Source organism: Pocillopora verrucosa, chromosome 1, assembly GCF_036669915.1.
Source record: "Pocillopora verrucosa isolate sample1 chromosome 1, ASM3666991v2, whole genome shotgun sequence".
Taxonomy (NCBI): Eukaryota; Metazoa; Cnidaria; class Anthozoa; order Scleractinia; family Pocilloporidae; genus Pocillopora; species Pocillopora verrucosa.
Window position 1 is genome coordinate 10,276,269 of NC_089312.1, and position 20,139 is coordinate 10,296,407.

The 20,139-nt window shown below is 37.5% G+C and overlaps 2 protein-coding genes across 2 annotated transcripts; one reads left to right on the forward strand and one right to left on the reverse strand.

The window, feature by feature from the left end:
- Nucleotides 1-1,580: 1,580 nt before the first annotated feature.
- Nucleotides 1,581-12,090, reverse strand: LOC131795002 (cilia- and flagella-associated protein 58-like). The gene is made up of 18 exons (XM_059112562.2): nucleotides 11,954-12,090; nucleotides 11,738-11,821; nucleotides 11,406-11,621; nucleotides 9,934-10,082; nucleotides 9,170-9,242; nucleotides 8,707-8,790; nucleotides 8,095-8,289; nucleotides 7,608-7,905; nucleotides 6,799-6,881; nucleotides 6,582-6,674; nucleotides 6,085-6,282; nucleotides 5,306-5,656; nucleotides 5,025-5,130; nucleotides 4,669-4,786; nucleotides 4,440-4,551; nucleotides 4,026-4,103; nucleotides 3,187-3,467; nucleotides 1,581-2,007 (listed from the first exon to the last, which is right to left on the reverse strand). The coding sequence occupies exons 1-18, from the start codon at nucleotides 11,957-11,959 to the stop codon at nucleotides 1,887-1,889; spliced, it is 2,646 nt and encodes an 881-aa protein (XP_058968545.1). The 5' UTR covers nucleotides 11,960-12,090; the 3' UTR covers nucleotides 1,581-1,886.
- Nucleotides 12,091-14,422: 2,332 nt separating this feature from the next.
- Nucleotides 14,423-18,944, forward strand: LOC131795028 (fructose-1-phosphate phosphatase YqaB-like). The gene is made up of 3 exons (XM_059112602.2): nucleotides 14,423-15,063; nucleotides 16,531-16,678; nucleotides 17,049-18,944. The coding sequence occupies exons 1-3, from the start codon at nucleotides 14,685-14,687 to the stop codon at nucleotides 17,206-17,208; spliced, it is 687 nt and encodes a 228-aa protein (XP_058968585.2). The 5' UTR covers nucleotides 14,423-14,684; the 3' UTR covers nucleotides 17,209-18,944.
- The last annotated feature ends 1,195 nt before the right edge of the window (nucleotides 18,945-20,139 follow it).

Below are 20,139 nucleotides of genomic sequence, written 5' to 3' on the forward strand. Positions count from 1 at the left end.
TTTCCACGCTTCAAAACAGTGAATCTTATTCACAAAGCCTTCGAGAAGGCTATCACTGGAGCTTCAACGCGAGTGGCGAAGCGTGCGCGTTCTGAGCCGGCACACAATGTGTACGCGCAAGGGGTCCGCGAGGGTGCTGACACTTACATTTCATGTAGCATTTTCGGTACCAAAACCTTAGAACACATCGGTCATACGAAGGGCATGCGCAAGGGATCAATTTTGGCCAGCCGCACCCAAATTTTCCGTACAAAAATTTCAAAGGAAAAGATAACAAACACAACCGCTGTCACGTCAAATACTCGAAAGGAAAGCTCGAGACTTCGTACACAAATCCTATTTACCAACGGTTATCCTGCTAATTAATTTATCATTGTGTTTTGAGCTGTAACGAAAACGTTATACGGTTTAAAAACACTGTGACTTCCTCGCTTGTGTGCGGGTTTGTTTATATGACGACTTGTTAGTGACTTATAAAAATCCTTGAAAGCACGCCACCTAGCCATACACAGCCTCACCGAGCCTAGCACAGTGGCAAAATTAGTGCGCATGCTCGACGGATTTGGCGCGTTCGAGGAGCGTTTAGTGATTCTAGCGTGAATAAATTTTGTTGAGGAACGAACAGAACATCGTTATATAATTTTTGGGATTGTATACTGATGTGAACTAAGTGGAAAAAATGTAACGCAGTTTGTTCTTATAGAAAGGACTGAAGAGAAATTAGCGTTCATTTAATTATAGTTCATTAGACAGTTATTTTGAATTCATCCCGACAGCTAAAACGAGAGCAGTCGCTACGAACTTTGTAACAATGTTACGGATGCTTTACTTCAATCCCAAATTCACATATGTTACCGCAACATTTTTTTTCTTTGAGTGAGATATGTGACCGAGGAGGTTCGACAAGTCCGCCATTTTGCTGCGGCAGTGTTTATAGAAATATTGTCGTAGTCATTTCTATGGGCACATAAAATTGCTCGAGTATTACAAGCATGCACACTAGTTTTGCCGCTGTGAGCCTCTACAACGTTCGCTCATGCGCAGATGTTTGACCGCCGTGTTGACCCTTGGAGACCTCTCGAATCTTGCGGGCTTCTCGCTGCCCGCGCGCTAAGTTTAACACAGCGCCGTAAGTAACAGCGTTTATAAGGGAAAGCAAATAAGCGAATGATACACGATCCACTTGAATACATCTGTCAACTATGGGCAACGCATATGTACACTCCCTTTTGAAAAGATCATTTGTTGTTAAACTTTTGGATTCCTCTTATATTACTGACTATTAAAATGCACTCACAAATCGACACTAACTCGTTACTTTATAAACTTAACGTGTCATTATCGTAACTTTGGAGGAGCCGCTAAATTGAGTGGGTGGGGTGAGGGACAGTCATCGTCGGGAAACCAAGGCATGGATTGTAAACAGGTCCTCCGGTAAGGAGAGTGAAGGAATGGATAGTAACGAACAGTACTTCCGTTAGATTAAAATTCAATCATATAATTGTTTTCGTTGATTCTGGAAGGCCGTGTACTTTCGAGGAAAAGAAGTAGAGGGAAAAAGAAAAAAAGTAGAGTCACACTGAGGCTTTGTTCTAAAATATATTCACCCAAACCATGTTTGTACTTTTTTAAATGCAGGAAATAAAAAAAGTAATAAACCAATTGAAACATAGTAGACACAATACGCGCATAACCTGAATCGGTGTTCTTAAAAGTCTTGAGGCATGCACAGTTCTCAAACAAACGTGTTATACTCCAAGACGCTAGTAGTGTATTGCACTCGATCTGCGTGCTTTAGATTTAAGTTTTTACATGGTTATTTTTAAAGTGTTATATACAACTCCAGAGAGTCTATTCGCACTATTCACAGATAAAATGACGATTATTTATGCTACGGCCTTCGCAGGCGGTTTCAGATTAAAACCACCACCAGTGAACCTTGGTCCATCCGTTCTTTGAGGAGAGAAAGCGGGTCCAGTGGCCTGTTGGTAAGCTCTGTCTCTTTCCCTGAAATGACAACATGACACAGTTTTAGAATGAATTCAAGGCACGAGTGAGAAAGCCTGCATATAGGGCCCCGAAGCGTTACGACATCAGCAGTGAAGCCTTCGAGATTTGAGCCAGCGAGCGAGGCGCGCGTGCGTGCGTGCGAGACGTATGTTAGAGGTTTCTAAACCCTCGCAGACCTCGCACTCGCATCGCTTGCGGGCTCCACATCTTGGAAATTGTAAGCTGAATAGTTCATTACATAATTTGTCACTTTTTCTTTTACTCTAACTCTCCTTTACAGCGATTTTCCACCCGTGCATGCTATTGTTTCACGGGTTTCTCTCAATTAAACACTCAAACTGTCGAGACGTAAGAGCAGCAGTGCGGAACAAAAAGGGAACAGTAAGGGAGGGGTAGCTAAAGTACAGGAGCTTCTCAACAGCTCTGTGAAAACTCGCGCTATCTTCTTTAACAATGAGATACAAAACCAAAACCAATCGCCTAGTTGTTCACGTTTTCCTGCGCTTCAGACTGTTTGTTTGTTTGCTTTTTTGGCCATGATTTCTCACTAGCTCCTTGTGATTACTGCCGTTTCTCTAATGAGTCATCGAGCTTTCCCAGATCTTCGTTTACGAGACTCAATAGGCCACTTCCTAGTTCTATCGTTTCAGTGATCTGGTACCGAAATTACGGCTTGAGGACGAGGCTAAGTGCGAAGTCGCTCTCATCGGCATAAAGAATAAAGTGCCGTGGTAGCGAAAATGAGCAAAAGTCTCTCCAAATTCAATATGGAAGAGTGAAAAACTATTTGTTAGAGAGGCATTCAGTGAAGTGATGGCGGCAAAGGAAAAAAAACACAACTGTTTGATCTATGCAAAAAAGCTGCTGCAATTAAGCAGATCAAAATTGCCTCTTCTTCCAAAGACCGCAAAAAACTGTTGGAGGAATAATTTTGAAAAAAAATTAATGGGTGGACTACCACTTTTCTAACACTCCAGAGCTCTCGTTCGGCGTCAACATGCAGCCTTGTTTGTTCGCCCAGTTGTTTTGATGGAATCTTAGAAAAGTGGTTCGTCCAAGCATTAAAAATATTTTTTAGCTGGAATTTGCTCTCATTTTTTTTGAAAGTTTCTCCTCTAACAGTTTTTTGCGGTCTTTTGAAACACACTGTAACAGTCAAATAACAAATGCTATTACCTCGCTTGTTGTTCTTTTCTCTTCTGCATGTAAAACTTTTTCTTGACTTCCTGTAGTTCTTTAGCTAGTCTTTCGATCTCGTATTTATATTCTTTCACTTGTGCCTCGTACATGTTCAGTTCAGATGACATTCCTTTCATCTGCTTTGTTTTTTCTTTGAGTGTTTGTTGGTAAATACTGAGTTGTTCAGCCACTTCTGGCCCGGGCTGACGAGCCAGGATTTGTTTTAGTTCCATGTACAACTTCTCTTTTTCTTGGATAAGGAGTTCTTTTTCTACCACCTGAGAAGATTTGGCAAGTATTTTAGCATCATGTAAAATCTTAGGTAATAAGTCCAGGGGTGAAATATCTAGCTGTAGGGCTTTCGTTTCGGAGAGGTGCAAAAGCCAATGAACTCCTAAGAAATAGCTGTTTGTTTTCAGAAGGGTTGAGAGAGGAAGTTGCTTTTCGCGCCAAATCCGCGGCTTTTTTGTTTGTTATTGTCTCAAACTTCAGAGCAAATTTTATTTGGCTTTCAAACACAACTCAGTAGAACATTTATTTGCTTTAGTTCACTATGTCTTTGGTCGAGTATAAAAGATGTGCCAGTCTCTAAATCAACCAGATGCAAAATTAAAACCAATTACACTTTTCAGCGTTTCGGACAGTTAACTTGTTTTAACTCTGGTTAACTGGTCCTCTGCGATACTTCTCTTTGTTCTTACTGGGCGAGATGTTCACTTTCGTTGTACTTGTATAACACTCTACCAAAAAGCACTTAATCACGTCGTAGAGAGCGCCATTAAACATCAGTATGTATCAGGATGCACGTGCAACAGAATAACATTACACTGACTAACCTCTTCAGTTTTCTGTATAAGTCGTCTTTGTAGAGTTTGTATCTTTTGAATCATTTCGTACGTGCTCGGATCACTTCCCTGTGGAAATAAAAGGTAATTGTTCAATGATCTTGCTTTCAAATGTAACTAAATTCACCAACAGAGCAATCGTCAATTGAATATCGAAAGTAATCGAGGATCTGCATTGGTTTTGCTTTACTTCGCTCTGTGATTGGTTCAGAAAACTGCGACACTCTCTCAATCAATCACGGCTTGGTCGCCCGCACTTTCCCGCGCTCTGGACAGTGCAGTTGTTTTCACTCCGAGTTCTCATTGGCTCTTAAAGATATTTTCCTTTCTTCTGATTTGCGGTTGTAATTACTTTGGTTTCGGTTTTTCGACACTAAATCGAAAAGTGCTCTATCTTTAAATTACCTCAAGTTTTCTCCATCTGTGAATGTTCATCGGATTTTCGAGTTCTTCTTCCAAAGCCTTGCATCGGGTTCGTTCTCTGAGAAGCTCACGCTGGGTATGATACACCTCACGCCTAAACGAAACCAAAATCATACAAACATCAAGTTTTCAACAGATGTTTTTTCGAGCACCTTAGATTTCTCACTCATGATTCGTCGATTTCCAGAAAAACGGGAAAAGATATTCTTACCTTAAATCTTCTACGTTGGCTACACTCTTTGTAAGGATGTTTTTCTCGCGGCGAAGTTTCTTAATTTCAAGTTTTAACAATCGGATGTCTTCCAACCTCTGGCGGTACTGAATTTCGCCTGTGTAAAACAATACGAGACGTCAACCGTTGTTAACTAAGGGTAAGGCAAGGGTAGGAAACAAAGTAAATATAAAAACTGTTTGCAAATCAATTATGTCAAAACAATTTTTTCCTCTACACCCGGGTAAAAGTTGTCGCCTTTTGAAGACCTCAGCCCCGATGGATGAACCACAACGGAAAGTAACATCAAGTAAACTAATGACAGAAATGTTTATGGACAACACAACAAGCCTTACCTTTGTTAAGAGTTGACTGTTGTATTTTGATCTTTTCGTACAATAAAGCCAGTTCGTCGTTGCGTCTGACCAACTGCGTTCCCAAAATGTCTCTCTCGCTTATTACCTAAAATAAGAAATGTAAGGTTTCAAATAATTAGGTAAATTAGGTAAATTAGGTAAACATTGTAAGGAGGAAAAAAAATAAAGAAAACAAAGCAAAACAAAACAAACAATGCAAAGTCCATCATAACCGGGGACTAAACAATAAGTCCCGAATAACGCCTGAGTATGAGCCCCACCTGATCAAGTTCCTTCTTCTGCCGGAGCCTTTCAGCATCAGCTTCAGAGATGATCTTAAGTAGCTTCCTCTCTTCAACCTCCTGCTGTTCGATATAAGCCTTGGATTCAGCTGCTTGCTGCTTCATCCTCTGCAGCTCAGCCTTGAGTGCGTCCTTCTCCTTCTCCACCCTCTGATGCTCCAGATGTTCCTTGACCAGCGCGGCTTCTTTAGCCATGATCTCTTCCTTCAGTTGGTCGATCTGATGGTTCATGATCTTCAGTTTCCGTTTCATCTCGGTGATTTCGTCCTGGGACTCTATCAGGTTCTTGCTGTACAAGTTACGGTCACTACGGACAGCTTCGTAGAGATTCTGTAAGAAGAAATATTTTGAGTTCGTTGTTTTGCACTGCCAGGCCCGGTGCAGACTTAAAGTACATCATCCAGACTAACTTTTCCTTAATTTCTTTAGTTTACCCGAAGATGTTACACGAATAAGCGAACCTTGAACATTTCCATAGCACAAACAAAAAATACCCTTAACCCGTAGTTATCACCACGTATTCACAAATTCAAACCAAATTTCCAAAATACAAACCAAATTACAAGCCAAGTATATATTCTTTATCAATAAGTACAGTAATTCAGTGAAACAAAAAACAATTATCATTTACTCTTTCTAACGAAGAACCCAACCTCCCCTTAAAAAATTACAAGGTTTCAAGGTCATAATTTCGCGTTACTTTATTAAATTAAAAAAATCAATAGTTAACTTTAACTTAGCATGCTCTGCAAACATACCTGTTGTTGTTTCAATTTCGTTTCAGCCTCGGCGATTTTCTTTTTGTAATCGAAGATCTGCATCTCACGGACCTTGACATCCTCCATGTGTTGTAGAACCTTCTGAGTCAGCTCGCTTGCTTCATTGATGTATCGATCTCTTTCCTTCTCCAGTTGATAGATAATCTTGCGCTGTTTTTGAGCTTCATCTTTGTAGTTCTACAACAATAAAGAACGTAAGGTTACACATTTTTCGTGTCCTGTAGCGAACACAGCTTACGTTGAAAACTGTGGTATTTCCTTTTTCACAAGTTAATTTTCTGGCACAAAAATGAGAGGAAAAAATTAATAATATCATTAATATGTAAATTATTAGTTCACAAAGCTAACATGAGTATCTTGACTATAACTGGGAATGCTTGACACACATACAAAAAAAAACAAAAACAAAAAAAAGACCAACGGCCTACTAAAAAGACCAGCAAATATTTCAAACGTGTTTCTGAAAGTGCTCCCACCTGAATCTCTTGCTCCAAGTTCTTCTTGGTTTGCTCGTGTAACCGCACAAGACCAAGTTGCTTCTGGGTTGCACCAGCTGCTTTCAGCAGATTCTAAAAAGAAAAAGAAAACATGATTTTCAATTATTAGATATAACAAATATCAATTAAAAATTAAACAGCGATTCAAAATCACAACCTGACATTTAAGGTACGATAGAATTTAAGGGTAAAGTACCTTGTTCAGGATGTCCCTTTCACGGACGAGATCATCTATCGCTTTTTTATCCGCCTCGGCTTGTTTCTTGCTTGATTCAAGTTCTAATTGAGACAAAAGAATAGAATGGTTTATACAGTAAAAAAGATCAAATCTAAAAGAGTGAGTACATACTAATCATCATAATTTTTAAAGAAATAACGTTTATGAAAGAAAATTATGATCATATTCCTCCGCGAGAAAGAAGAATCCTTTAAAATGTGCCCTGCTCCCAGCGTGTGGCTTCGTAGCTCAGTTGGTAGCAGCACCCAACTAGTGTCTCGTAGACACGGGATCAAAGCCTGAAAAGCTTCTTCAGTCCATTTTACAGTTATGTGCCAAGCCTTTAGACAGGAGTGAGGCTAAGGTTGACCTTGTTATGATAAAATTACCTTCACTAGCTGCTTTTCAAATGCAAATTACGTTGTCATCATGCTAACTAGATACTGGTCTCTACCACAACAAGGTCACCTTCAGCCTCACTCCAAATCAAAGGCTTGGCAACTAAGTTCACAACTGTAAAATGGCCTTGTAGCTCAGGTTAATACTAATCACACAACAAAGATAACCTATGCAACAGGATAATACTTGGAAAAAGCTGCAATTTGTAGTTGACCTTGTCAGTATTGCTAGACCCTCAAAATACAGAAAAACCGTAATTTAAAGGCTGTGACTTTGCTTTTTAAGGCCTACTTAGACCTGAGGAAAAATGAAAGCTAGATATATATATATGAGATCTGTCTAGTTTAAACCAACAAAATCACTTTCCATCACGCCATCATTCCTCATACCTTTTTCCAAGCCAGCAATCTGTCCTTTAAGAGTTTCCTTCTGCTGCTCAACCTCCATTTTCTGATCCTCGATGGTTCTCAGCTTCCTCTGGATGGCTTCTCTCATTTTTGTAAGTCGTACAGTGTCCTGTTTCAGCGCATTAATTTCATCCTCCTTAGCCTTCAACTCTGCAGCTTTCTGTGTGTTTTCTGTGGCCAGCTGATCACAGCTAAGAAGTTGTTGATCATAGTCTTGCTGGACTTTCGTAAGGCGAGCATTCAATAAGTCTGTATCCTTCATGGCTTTTTCATTCAAGATCTAAAAAAAAACAAAACAAAATATAATCAACAACTAGTAATAATATAACATAAGTAAGTCTCATCTAAGTCCACTAGCTTTTCAGCCATTACCTGTTAAGGGAAGGGTATTTCACTGCTCAAATTTTGACACAAGATTATGAGAGTTTAAGACAAATAACAATTAAATATAAACTAGAGACAAATTTACCCTCTGTTCTTTAAGTTGCTGTTCAAGCTTGGTGATATCTTCCTGTGCTCGTTGAAGATTCCCTGCTTTTGTTTTCAGTTCAGCAGTTCTAGTTTCCAAATCACTCTTTGCTTGTTTCAACTCCTTTTCAATTTTCTCCTTTTTCCTAGCTTCTCGCTGGGCTTCATTACTTCGCACCTGAATATCTTCCTTGAGCTGAAGGAGAAACAACAATCACACATGGTTTTATCTAAAAGGTAAAAATGAAAACCTGTGTTTGATCAATCTCAAAATCTAACGGACCCCTTTAGTGGATATCATGCTTCCAACTTTTCACTAATACATTTCAATCAGCCCTTTGGCTCAGATAATCATACAAATATCATTAAATTTGTCAAGTTTCATGAGTATATTTAGTAGACATAAGGATTTTATAAGGGACCCAAGTTGGACAAATTCTGCAACTTCAAAAGGACATCCAGATCCATCACTTCTAAGGATTTAGAAATTTATTTTTATTGCTGCACATGACTGCACATAATAAACTAATGCATGAACATGGTATACTTGGTTGAAATCTAAGGAACAGAAAATTGCTGACTTGTAAAAATTCACTGTTTTAAATCAACCCACCTCAGCAATCTTCATCTCAGCCTCTTCTCTGTCTTGTTCAGCTTTCTGTTGTTTTGTAGTTGCACCTGACAATTCTTCCCTCAACTATGTAAAACAAAAAAAGCCATGATTAAAAAGGGCACTCCAAACAGTTTTGTGGTTTCCAGGTGGAGCAAGGTTGCTTGCTTTCACTCCTTTTTCTCCCAGGATAGAGCTACAAAGGAAATTTTGGACTGTCTCAGAATTAGTATAGGTGATCACATGATTTGGCATGCAATTTGGAATAAACAAGCACGAATAAATTTTTTCAAAGACTAACAAAATTACACGAGCACTGAATTAACCCTCTTCTGCATTGAATTACCTGAAAACTGCATTTATGTTAACCAATCAGAACTGAGTAATTTTTATGTATCTTATTAGGCTGTGTAAAAGAGAAAATGAAAACTTGAACTGTGAAAAACAAGAAATCAAAAACCCTTACCTTGGAAATTTCAGATAGCTTATCGTCCCTTTCCTTTGTCAGCTCATCCTTGATTTTAAGTAGCTCATTCACACTTCGAGAGATGAAGCCACACATTTGAGTTATTAAAATCAAAGACTCTTACTATGTCATACAATTATAAATCAGTAATCATGAGTGAAAAAAGTGAGCTTTACTCAAGAGCTACAAATTCAAACAAATGAAATGAGCTTGTGGACTCAATGCTATAAGACCTAGTAAAATTTTCCAAGTAAATCATATTAAGCCATGTGTTTAAATGTGGTGCAAGCACACTGAATGAAAATGATAATACATCTGGCTCTTCCAATTGTATCTTTACTTCTGCAAAATATCATTGCTACTTTTTAGGTTATATTCTTTCAATTGACCATCACATAGAACATGTATGGTTTGTACTCTTTTGAAAATTCTAACTCTCTCCTTTAAGCTTGGTTTTCATTGACAACCCAAGCACAAATGCAAGCATAAGGTTTATATGCCAAATGAAAACAAATATTAAGAAAAGCACAAGAAAAAGGAAAAATTCATTTATCTTTATGCTTGTGCTTGTGCTTGCATCAAGGCTGTTTTCATGGTGAGCTGTTGTACTTACATTTGTACTTGTGTTTGTGCTTGCATTGCTAATGAAAACCAGACTATAAGATCAAGGTAAGAACCTTTACCTGATTTACCTATTTATGCTTATTACTTATTTGCTGTATAAAGTATTGCAGTAAAGAGGAGAATTTACATATTAATCGTACCTATGATCCTGACCCATGGTCAAACCAGCTCCTTGCTCTACAAGTTTGCTGAGATTTGCAATTTCAAGTTTCAAAGACTGAATTGTCTCCCTTGCTCTCTGTTCTTTATCATGAGCAGCATCCACCATTTTCCATGCCTTCTCTATTTCCTAAATAAACAGCAACAATAACAAATACCAAAAAAATTAAGCAAAACATTATAAACATTACATTAAATGAAGACAAACCAATCCCTTATCCAAGCCCTAACAACATTCTCTTGTTAGCTATGAAGTAAACTAAAGGAAGCAAATATATTATATGCTTTTTAGCTGTCTTCTTGGAAAACACTTCAAAGTTGGTATCCCTAATGACTGGGTCAGAGGCTGAGTGATAGTTAGCATTGCCCAAACATGTGAAAATTGAACATTAGAGTTATAGCAGAGTCATAAACAAGATAAAATTGGAGTTGGGAGAATGAGAATGACCCCATTTTATTCTGATTCCACTTATAACCCTAATACTCATGATCCACTAACAGTTATAAAATAAGCTAATTTATATACACATTCCGATTGGTTCTTACTAATGATCTATTGGAGGACAGACACATACATGTATCAATAGCATTTAGTTTTTTATAACATATAAAACAAATAAATTCCAAGTTGTTATAGGTTTGTATAGTAATAATTATTACAAAAACAAAACAAGGAAATCTGGTAGGAAAATCAGCATCACACTCTGCTTCACCTTGTGTGCTACTTTTTTGTTCTTCCCACATTTTGACCTCTTCTGTGATCTATTACTTAACCCTAAACCCCTAAGAGTGATTAGCATTTAATTTCTCCTTACAATATCTCCCCTGAATCATGCACTAAGGTCATAAGAATAATGGAAATGATAAAAAAACTACAGAAGCTCTGGTTCTTTAAGCTAATCCTTGTCAGCAACTTGGGAGGTGTATAGAGAACAGTATGGAGAATATGCATATTGATGTTTGGGACTGTAAAGGGTTAACAGGTGCATGACAACATAGACAACATTAACTATATTATTGAATTAAGCAAACAGGAGTTGAAGAACCAACCAATCACGGTATCAGCTCTGATCAGACCAATTGAGTATAGTCTGAAGTTTACGACCCCATTGATCTACATGTAGTCTTCACAAGACCTTAAGTGATTTAGTGACGAGTAGTGTAGATACTCTGTTTTCCATTCTATCGATTTTATTTCTTTTACGATATTGTATCGCTCTATGCTTGCTAGTCTAAAGTTGTCGTCAGGGAGTGAATGACACCGACATACTCGGAAAAAATATCTCCGAGTTCTGCCAAATGGGAATCGAACCGACAACCTTGTTGTAAGTACTTCGAATGCTCTACTACTGAGCTACAGCAGACTTGTGAAAATTATCAAGCGGTTAAATGATATTTTAACTTCTTTGTTGTATTTTCTTTGCCTGCTACCTGCATAATTACGTATGTTTACCTTTTTTAGTGAGGCGATCGTGGTCTGATCTTCCTGAGAGAGCTTCAAAGCTGTTTGAACTTTCGAGGCGTTCGCCACAATCTCTGCATTTAACTCTCGGCATTTTTGCATCAAACGTTTCTCACTTTCGTGGGACTTTTTCAATGCTCTGTGCAACTTTTCATATTCTACGCGAAACTTTTCAAGACTCTTATCTCCCATGAGTTCCCCGAGAACCTATAAACGTGAAAGATAAGAAATTTATTACCTTTTTTTTCTTGCATTGTAGAACTGGCTACATTAAAACTTCGACTCAGGGAAAAAAAAAATCGAGTTTTTCTCTCGATACAAACCTCCTGAAAATCTCTCTCAAGAGCTTCAAAGGCATTTTCTTCGATGGCTGGCTTTTCTTTAAGATCTTGAGATTTTTTGTCTGTCTGAAACAGTATACACCGATAAAACGGTAAATTTATAAAACTCGTCGACAACAAAAAAATAGATACGTAAAATTCAACTGTAAACGAGGCTGCATATGGAAATATAACACTCGAAACAACTAGTTGTATTACCTCCATATCTTCTTGATGTGTTTACGGACTAGAAGTCCGATCGTGAGCTGTAACTTCGAGGTTTGTTGCTTCTCTACTGATTGTTCGACTCTTCTTTAGCCAAAATGGCGGACAACGTTTGATGCGTTGTTTCTATGGCTACAAAGTATTTTCCTCTATTCGTGCCCAGTTACACTCACCGTAAGAAATAGGCCCGCCGTGCGTTTAGAGGAAATATGCAAATTTTCTATACGAAGATCATGAAAAATTCTGAGTTTCCATGAGGGATCGAACCTCAGACCTTTGGGGTCTCAGTGGTGTGCCAGACCTAAAGGAAAGGAGTTCATAATGACAAGCGTTATAAGATTATAAGATCAATAATGTGAAGAGTGGCTTGGTAAACAAACAAACAAACAAACAAACAAAAAAACAGATGGTAATTTGGTGTTCGCATACTAGAAGCAAGTAAAAAAGCAAGTACATACATTCTTCATTGTTTATTTCACATTTTCTTTCTTCGATTATTAACAAGCTATTTGAAAGCCTAAAAAAGTAGTTTGTCTTTCTTTTCATCCAGAGGCCTCAGGGCGGAAAAGGACTTATATGTAACGCGTGATAAAGCCCAAAACTAAAAGACTAAAAGAAGGGTAAAGTAAAGTGAGATTTAAAGTTTTCCGTCTTAAATTTGCGACGCATGGAATACTATCTACTATATACATAACGTAATGGATGAATTTTTCAAAACATTTGTGCGTTAAACGGGCCTCAGGACCGGAGCCTCCCTATGCTACCCTCCATGCTGTCTGGGACTTGAATTGATCTTAGCCAGGAGCCCATTACTTAATGGGCTCCTGTCTTTGCTTATTATCTGAGGTATCGCATGATCACGCAATACTCACAACCTCCACACTTACAGAGGAAAAAAAAAACGACTTAGACTTCGAGCAGTCCCTCCTTTCCGACGAAGTCCGTTGCGCGAATCAAAAGAAAAAAATCGCTCAAATAAAAATTGATGTTAGCAAGCCGCTCGGAAAAGTAACTCTGGAAAGTACTTTTCATGCCCCTCACTCCTCGAGTTCCGCACGGTATGCTTTCATCAGTTCGTTTTTCCACTGGTTTTTTTTTTAACTCGCGCGACAGACTTCGCAAAAAACTGTTCGTTGTCTGCTTGGAAACACATTTCGTTTAGGGAACAGCCAGGGCGCCGGAGGATTTTTTTTTTTTGGGGGGGGGGGAGATCTCATGGATTTCAGGGGGAACGTGCGAGGATAAGTAATCGCCAAATGAGTACAGTAAACATAGGGAACTGTATATGAGTATTTTTAAAATAGCCTGCCAAACAACTGCCAATGAGGGGCATAATCACAGAGCCTTTTGGAGGGATCAGGTAAACTTATCGTGACGTAACCAAATTTCTCCCAGCCTGGGTCTAATTTAGCCCGGGGCTGGAAAACGGAAGTTGGGAAATAAGATGTGTTGTTTTCAATATTTTGTTTTGTTTCTGGTTTGTTTTGATTTTTCTCTCCCGACGCAAGGTTGAATCCACAGGGTTCTTGAATGTTTGCTTCTTAAATGCTTAGACATGTCGAAACTTGTTGCCCCATGTTCCTTACGGGAACAAATATCTGTTTTCAGATAATCTGCTGATGAATGATACGTTCAATATGCCCGAGGGAGGTTGCGTAATGAGTATTTTCCACTGAAATTTGATCCTGAAGAAAGAACATTTCACTTAAAGCACTCGTATTTGGAAAACAGTAGGGTCTAATAGACATAAGTTTTCGGTAAGATAGGTCGGATATATATGAATAAAAGCTCCGAAGTTCGTGATTTGCGCAGAAATTGGTTTGACATAATAACTAAGTTGACATGATCTCTGTTACGAGTGAAAACCTTCCGAAAAAAAAAAAACTGCCAAGTGCAGGAATAATGTTTTATCGGCACCTCTCTAAGAGGATTATTCTTTTAAACGTCACAAATAAACCCCAAATGGCATAGCAGATAGTAAAAAAACATGCTAAAAACAATTCAGTCTTTAAAGTTGGGATGGAGAAATTGAATATTCTTTGTAATGGCCGCGATTAATGATTGCCGCTACAATGAATGTTACTTTTTTATCGTTTGCCACATACTATCATAGATTAATGAGGAATCAAAGAATGGCGCAATATCGGCACCAAATTTCAATATGGTATTGTACTTCGGTTACGCCATGACATTGCATGTCAGTAAGTCCTTTCAGCGTAATAAAAACAGTTCTTGTTTCTGTTGTTTACTTTAAAGTATAAGGCGGGTTGATTTTTTTGAATCACTGATGTTAACCCTGACTTCGGTAAACAAGAGATACGAATATAATGTTGGCTGATTTGAAAGTCATAGCAATTAAACAGGCCTGTGGGAAGAGTATTTTTCAATATCACAAAAAGCAGTGAACGCGGATTGGACGAACGAGTGACGTCACGATTCTAGGTACATTTCATTCCATGTGACATAGGGAAAACTACATAGCTATTGTGCTTTCCCAAGAAACAGCGGAGGGTCGAGTTCTCGTAGGATTGTGCAGCTTTGCACGTATCAGAAATCCATCCAGAACCCAAATCAGGGGCCGAGGGAGATCTCTAGACAATCGCTGTCGAAGCGAAAAGCACTTAAGCTTGGTGGATTGACCGGCCGGACCGGGTTATCACATAGCAGTTTTATCATCAATAACAACCTCTCCCTCGCAGAGGTTAAAGATAAAGCCCTCAGGATAATGATTCCTGATTCTAGTTCTATACCCGCAGAAGTAAAAGCCCTGGTTTTCGACTGCGATGGTACTCTTGTGGATACAATGCCAATTCATTGGAGGGCTTGGTGTAAAATCTGCAAAGAGACAGGACTCGTTTTCCACAAAACCGACTTCTACACGCTAGCGGGAGTACCCGGAAAGAAGATTATCAACATTCTGGCCAAACAACAGGGAATCAAACTTGATCCGTTCGTTATTTACGACAGAAAAAGGAAGTACTTTCTTGAAGGATTAACGTCCGTTGCCCCCATTCCATGTGTTGTACGAATCGCTCGAGAAGCTCAAAGATTGGGAATCCCAATCGCTGTTGCTTCGGGAAGTTCGCGCACCCAAGTTCAAAAAGGTATTAACCCTACAATTCGATATTTTGGCTACAATACCCTTAAGTTAAGTAGCGAATCTTAAAAAGTATCATTAAGGATACCTGTGTGATATAGCGAAGAGCGTTTTGTGTAGGCTCCTGTAGTTTAGAACACAAGATCCTAGATTATTTACATTAATCGATATTTAGTTTGAGCAGCAATATGGCCGCGCCCCCTGACATACCCTCAGACGAATTATTTCTAAAACAGTTAAGTTCCACATTTCAGCAAAAGAACATCTTATTGTAATTTTTTCGGGGGCTTTGTCGTATCAGCGTTTTTCCCTATGACTCAATGTTGTCTTGTACAAAGAAAATATCGAAGCCTTTCGATATGCAGTACAAAGTCCATCGGAAAACAATGGAAGTTGAACGCGTTCATTTATTTAACAGATAACTCCCTAAATTAGCCAAAAACCTCTCAAAGAGACCCTCTGTTTTCAGGAAGCTCATTCAATCGACATGTTCTTCATTGGGTTTTCATGTTGGGCATTTTGTGTTTGTTATCGTGTCGAAAATATTTACGAAAGTTGAGAACGATAACAACATGAGAGTTTGGAGGAGTGCGGAGGGTGTGTGCGAATAGAGCATTTTCATTGGTTACCTACAGGTGGTGTCGGTGCTATTGTCAACAATGTTCGATGGAGCACGTACGCACTAGCGCTTTTGAAACAACAGTATTTTTTTGTCTTTAGGGCCGATTTGGTGAGAATAAATTTTAAACACAACTTCTTATTTGAACGAAAAACGTGAGCTTTAGCTGGTGATGAGATCGGTTTGGGCCTCTTTTTTTCGTGACGTTTTATTCAACGGGAGATGGTAGTAGTAGTTTTTTACCGCGGTAAAAAATCAGGTGCTAAACCGGCAATAAATTATTCAAAACTTCACTTTGACTAAATAACGATGATACTGGTTAAAGCAAAGTGTTCGATTTCTAACTGATTTGAGGATTTTTTTCTCGTAAGGGGTTTACAACTACAACTATAATCGAAAACTTACTGTAAGTGTAATTATAACAAACGACTTGTTTTTCAGAAGGTTCTAGAGATTTAGAGATTCTCAAAATTTTCCTTAAGTTTTACTATTCTTTTCTCAGCAATTTCAGCCAGTTAAAATAACTGTTTTCAATGTTTGACCAGTGATATTTTGGGAAATTTTCTAACGAACACCATGACATTTAGTAACACCTAAATTAAACTTCTCGGTAAGATTGCACTTTCAACATCGTGGCTGTTACCAGGATGCATTTTTTATCACCTTTTAAGATGCTTAGTTTTCAGTAGGAAATTTGTTAAGTGCCCTTTAATTACATACATTTCCATTGGATGTAGTTCAATCTTACAGCATTTTACTTTTCATGGATTCCTTCACTGAGTAATGTTTTGGTCAGGATTTTTTGCTCTCTACAATAAAATCAATGTTTTTGTTTGTTTGTTTTTTCATATATAGCCCTGAGACTAGCTGGGATTGACAACCTATTTGATGTAGTGCTTGGAAATGAAGATTATAAAGAACACAAACCTAAACCAGATGCATTTATCACAGCAGCCAGTAGACTTGGCGTCAAACCTGAGGAATGCTGGGGCTTCGAAGACACGTAAGGACTTTATTTCTTTTCACTTCCTGAAACTGTTGTATTCAATTGCCATTTGTCATAAAATATCTCTTGGAATAATATTTTACTTAAACTCCAGTTGAAACTTGTTTTCTTAATAGGAGTAAAATTCATAAGGTTTTGTAGTTGCTTTTTAGCAGCAATAAAGCACTACATGTTTTTAATGGTTTGCATAACTTTTCCACAAGTTCTCACTAGGGCAAAGAGAAGCAAGGGCTATTATTCATTTCACAATACAAGCTTTACACCGTTTAACTTAAAACTATAATGTTTGAAATATCCCATCAAAGCAAATATTGTAATATCATTGAAACCCTAGTTCAGAAAATAGCATATCTGATTGATATTTTAGGGATATTGGCCTTGAAGCATTAAGACAAGCTGGATACCACAGGATAACAGATGTACGGCAAATGGAAGGATATCCAGTCAGGACAGATGAAAATGGGCTAGCAATAACAAATCACAGCACAGAATTTCGTACTCAAAGATATAGAGCCTTTACAACTTAAAGAGGTAATTGACATGCCTCTGTAAAGCGTCAAGTTGCCATGACATTCAGTGCAACCCTTAAATGATGGTAGATGTGTCACTAAGTTACTTTGTTTCATAAGTTATTTTTATTTCATTCTAACTTTCTTTTTTCTTATTCTATATATTAAAAGAAAATTCAATGAGCCTTTTCAAGAGGATCTTTGGTGGAATAATGTTATTTAAAAACCACATCAATTTAGAAGCTGTAAAATCTACATTTATCTTTAGAGATGTGAACAAAAGTTTCCAGGGGACAAGATCTTTGAAGTAAGAATGTGGAAATGGATATCATTTTTAGAAACCTTTTAAAAAATGTTTAGTCTAGCTTTATCTCATCAAATGAATTTTGCAGAGTTCAGTTAGGGTTTGAAACATATATTAATTTGAACATTGTGGAGTGGAGTGATGTTGGACAATTCATGTTTGGTAGAGAGCTTTAGGTAATATTTTTCATTTATCAACAGTCTGCATTTGAGGGTTGCACTGAAATTTTCAAATCTATAAACTTTTATACATGCATTGTACATTAATTTTATAAAATAAGGATCTGATCACACTCTTAAGCCTACACAACTTCAATTTTTTGACAATGATCTCATGGGGAAAAACTTTGAGAACTAGTTAATGTTACTATACTCCAAGCTAGGTGTTTGGTGATTGAAGATTCTATTTCTGTTATAGATGATTAAGAGTTGATTTCTTTGTATGTAATTCCTGCTTTTACCAAATCTGCTTTGTAGTTTCCTGATTGCTGCAATTTTGTTACATAATTTTTAGTAGGTTTTTGATTATCAATCAACTGAAGTTCAGTTGACTATTACATCCTAAGATTAGCAGACCCATGAATATCACTGAGAATGATTTGAAAATAACGGTTACTAATTACATAGGGAACAAAGTAATTATACACTGAAATTATTAACAGCAAAAGTATTTGGTTTAGATGATGTTGAAACCAGAAAGGTTGCAAATATGCCATGTCTTTAAATTTTGTTGTAAAAAGTTATCATGATGTATTTATTTAAATTTTAGTTTCCCAAGTTTTATTGGGAATCATCAGAAGGTATTAATGATTTAAATATGGGAAGGATAGGCAGAAAAATTACATTCACCAGAGAACAAAACATGTTGGAGTTAGTGATTATAAGCAGAGTATGATTCTTTATAAATTATATGTAGTAAAACTGTGTTTTATTACTGTTAGAACTATCCTTCTCTGATATCTTGATCAGATGTGGAAACTTGTTTAGAGGGAAAGGAAAATGAACTGGGAAATGATTGAATGATGATATTGATCAATGCTTCATTGTAAAGAAACCACAAAGAATATCAAGAGCACCAACATTGAAAGATTCTGAAATTGTTTTCACAAAACAAATAAGTTGAAATTTTGCAACAATGTTATTATCCATACTTGTTGTTGACCGCATAAAATTATAGGCAGATACAGACACATTCTAATGTTGAAGAATGTGCCCAGTTACTTTGAAGGAACTGACCATGCAGTAATTTCGTACATTATCAAATTGATAAATTTCTTAAGCTTGCAGGTGACAAGATTGAAGAAATTGTTAGATTTAATTCCAAATTACCACAGCTAGAATGTGATAAAAAGTTAAGCTAGCTGACAATAAAGGGACTTGACATTAAGATTAAGCTGCTACATCAAGGGAAAAAAGTATAATTAAAAAGAAAATAAATAGATGAATATTTACTTCGATGTGTCATTAATTTTCTCTTAGGTTCAATAATGTTATTTTTTTTGTACCGACCAGTTCATTTGTGAGTTCAGACTTAACCCTTTTACTCTAATAACCCTTTTAAAAATGCGACTTTTTGCTAGAAGGGAAAATTGTTTTAACTTCTGAAACTAGGTAGTCTCTGTTGCAAGGCTACGTGATCAATATCAAAGCGTGACCTAGCACTACATTCATTTGATAAAAATCTACACATTGACCACAATCAACAAAAAACAATTCCGATTTTAAACTCTTTCAAGTTCATTCTTACGCACGTTTAGAACAGAAAATTGGGCGTTTTGATGTTAAAATACTTCAGTGTTCTACCAGGTAAAATCGCCAATGGGTATGTTGAAGTCGTTTGAGATTGCTTGCTTGAAGAAGAAGTCTCCTTTCGATGACCCGTTCTTCCAATTCTGAGATCGTTTTTACACGAAGAAAATTTTGAGAAAAATCAAGAAATTGTTTGTTGACAACAGAGAAGATGTGGTGAAACCCAATTTTCACGCAGTAACATTTGGTGGTTATGACATTGCAGTTCTCCTTGAAGTTCCGTGTATCATCACGGAACACAATCTCACGCAACAAACCATTACTGTAAGATAGGGATAAGTCTTCGAGGTTCTGGACTAACGGATTGGAGGAGTTCAATATTTAAACGTTTTCTGGAGTTTGAAAGGGCCGATTTCACGATTGTCTCGAAATGCTTTCATAGTCCGTATTTTACTCTGATTTAGATGTAAAACAGGCATTTACATACTTCAGTCCATTTAAATGTCAAAATCGTAAACAAAATAAAGTACGAGCAGTTGAAAGGACGGTTCGCGCAGTTGAAGTAGACGGCGAAATTCCTCCCACACGATGAGTTTCTCAGAGTTATTCCTACCGCTATTGTTGAGAATAACTGTCTCAGAGACCGAATTTCTTTTCTTGAGACAAGTTAAATGAATAAATATACTTCTACATTATTTTGAGTCGAGAAGAAGAAAAAAAATGGACTTCATAATGCCAGTAGTACTACTAGTAGTCTTGGTAGTCCAAAGTCCAGTTCCGTAGTCCTATACAATTCCAATAGAATAACTGTGAACCATAAGTCCGTGACGATGAACACAAACCTCATTCATTCGCGGATTTCGCGATTGGCGGTGAATGACCCAGAGTGATATCAAG

Coding starts and splice junctions, on each gene's coding strand:
- LOC131795028 (XM_059112602.2), top strand. CDS start 14,685: ATGATTCCTGATTCTAGTTCTATACCCGCAGAAGTAAAAGCCCTGGTT. Junction 15,064..16,530: donor GCGCACCCAAGTTCAAAAAG/GTATTAACCCTA, acceptor TTTCATATATAG/CCCTGAGACTAGCTGGGATT. Junction 16,679..17,048: donor TGCTGGGGCTTCGAAGACAC/GTAAGGACTTTA, acceptor TTGATATTTTAG/GGATATTGGCCTTGAAGCAT.
- LOC131795002 (XM_059112562.2), bottom strand. Junction 5,657..6,084: donor CGAAATTGAAACAACAACAG/GTATGTTTGCAG, acceptor TTCTTCTTACAG/AATCTCTACGAAGCTGTCCG. Junction 4,104..4,439: donor ACAGATGGAGAAAACTTGAG/GTAATTTAAAGA, acceptor TTATTTCCACAG/GGAAGTGATCCGAGCACGTA.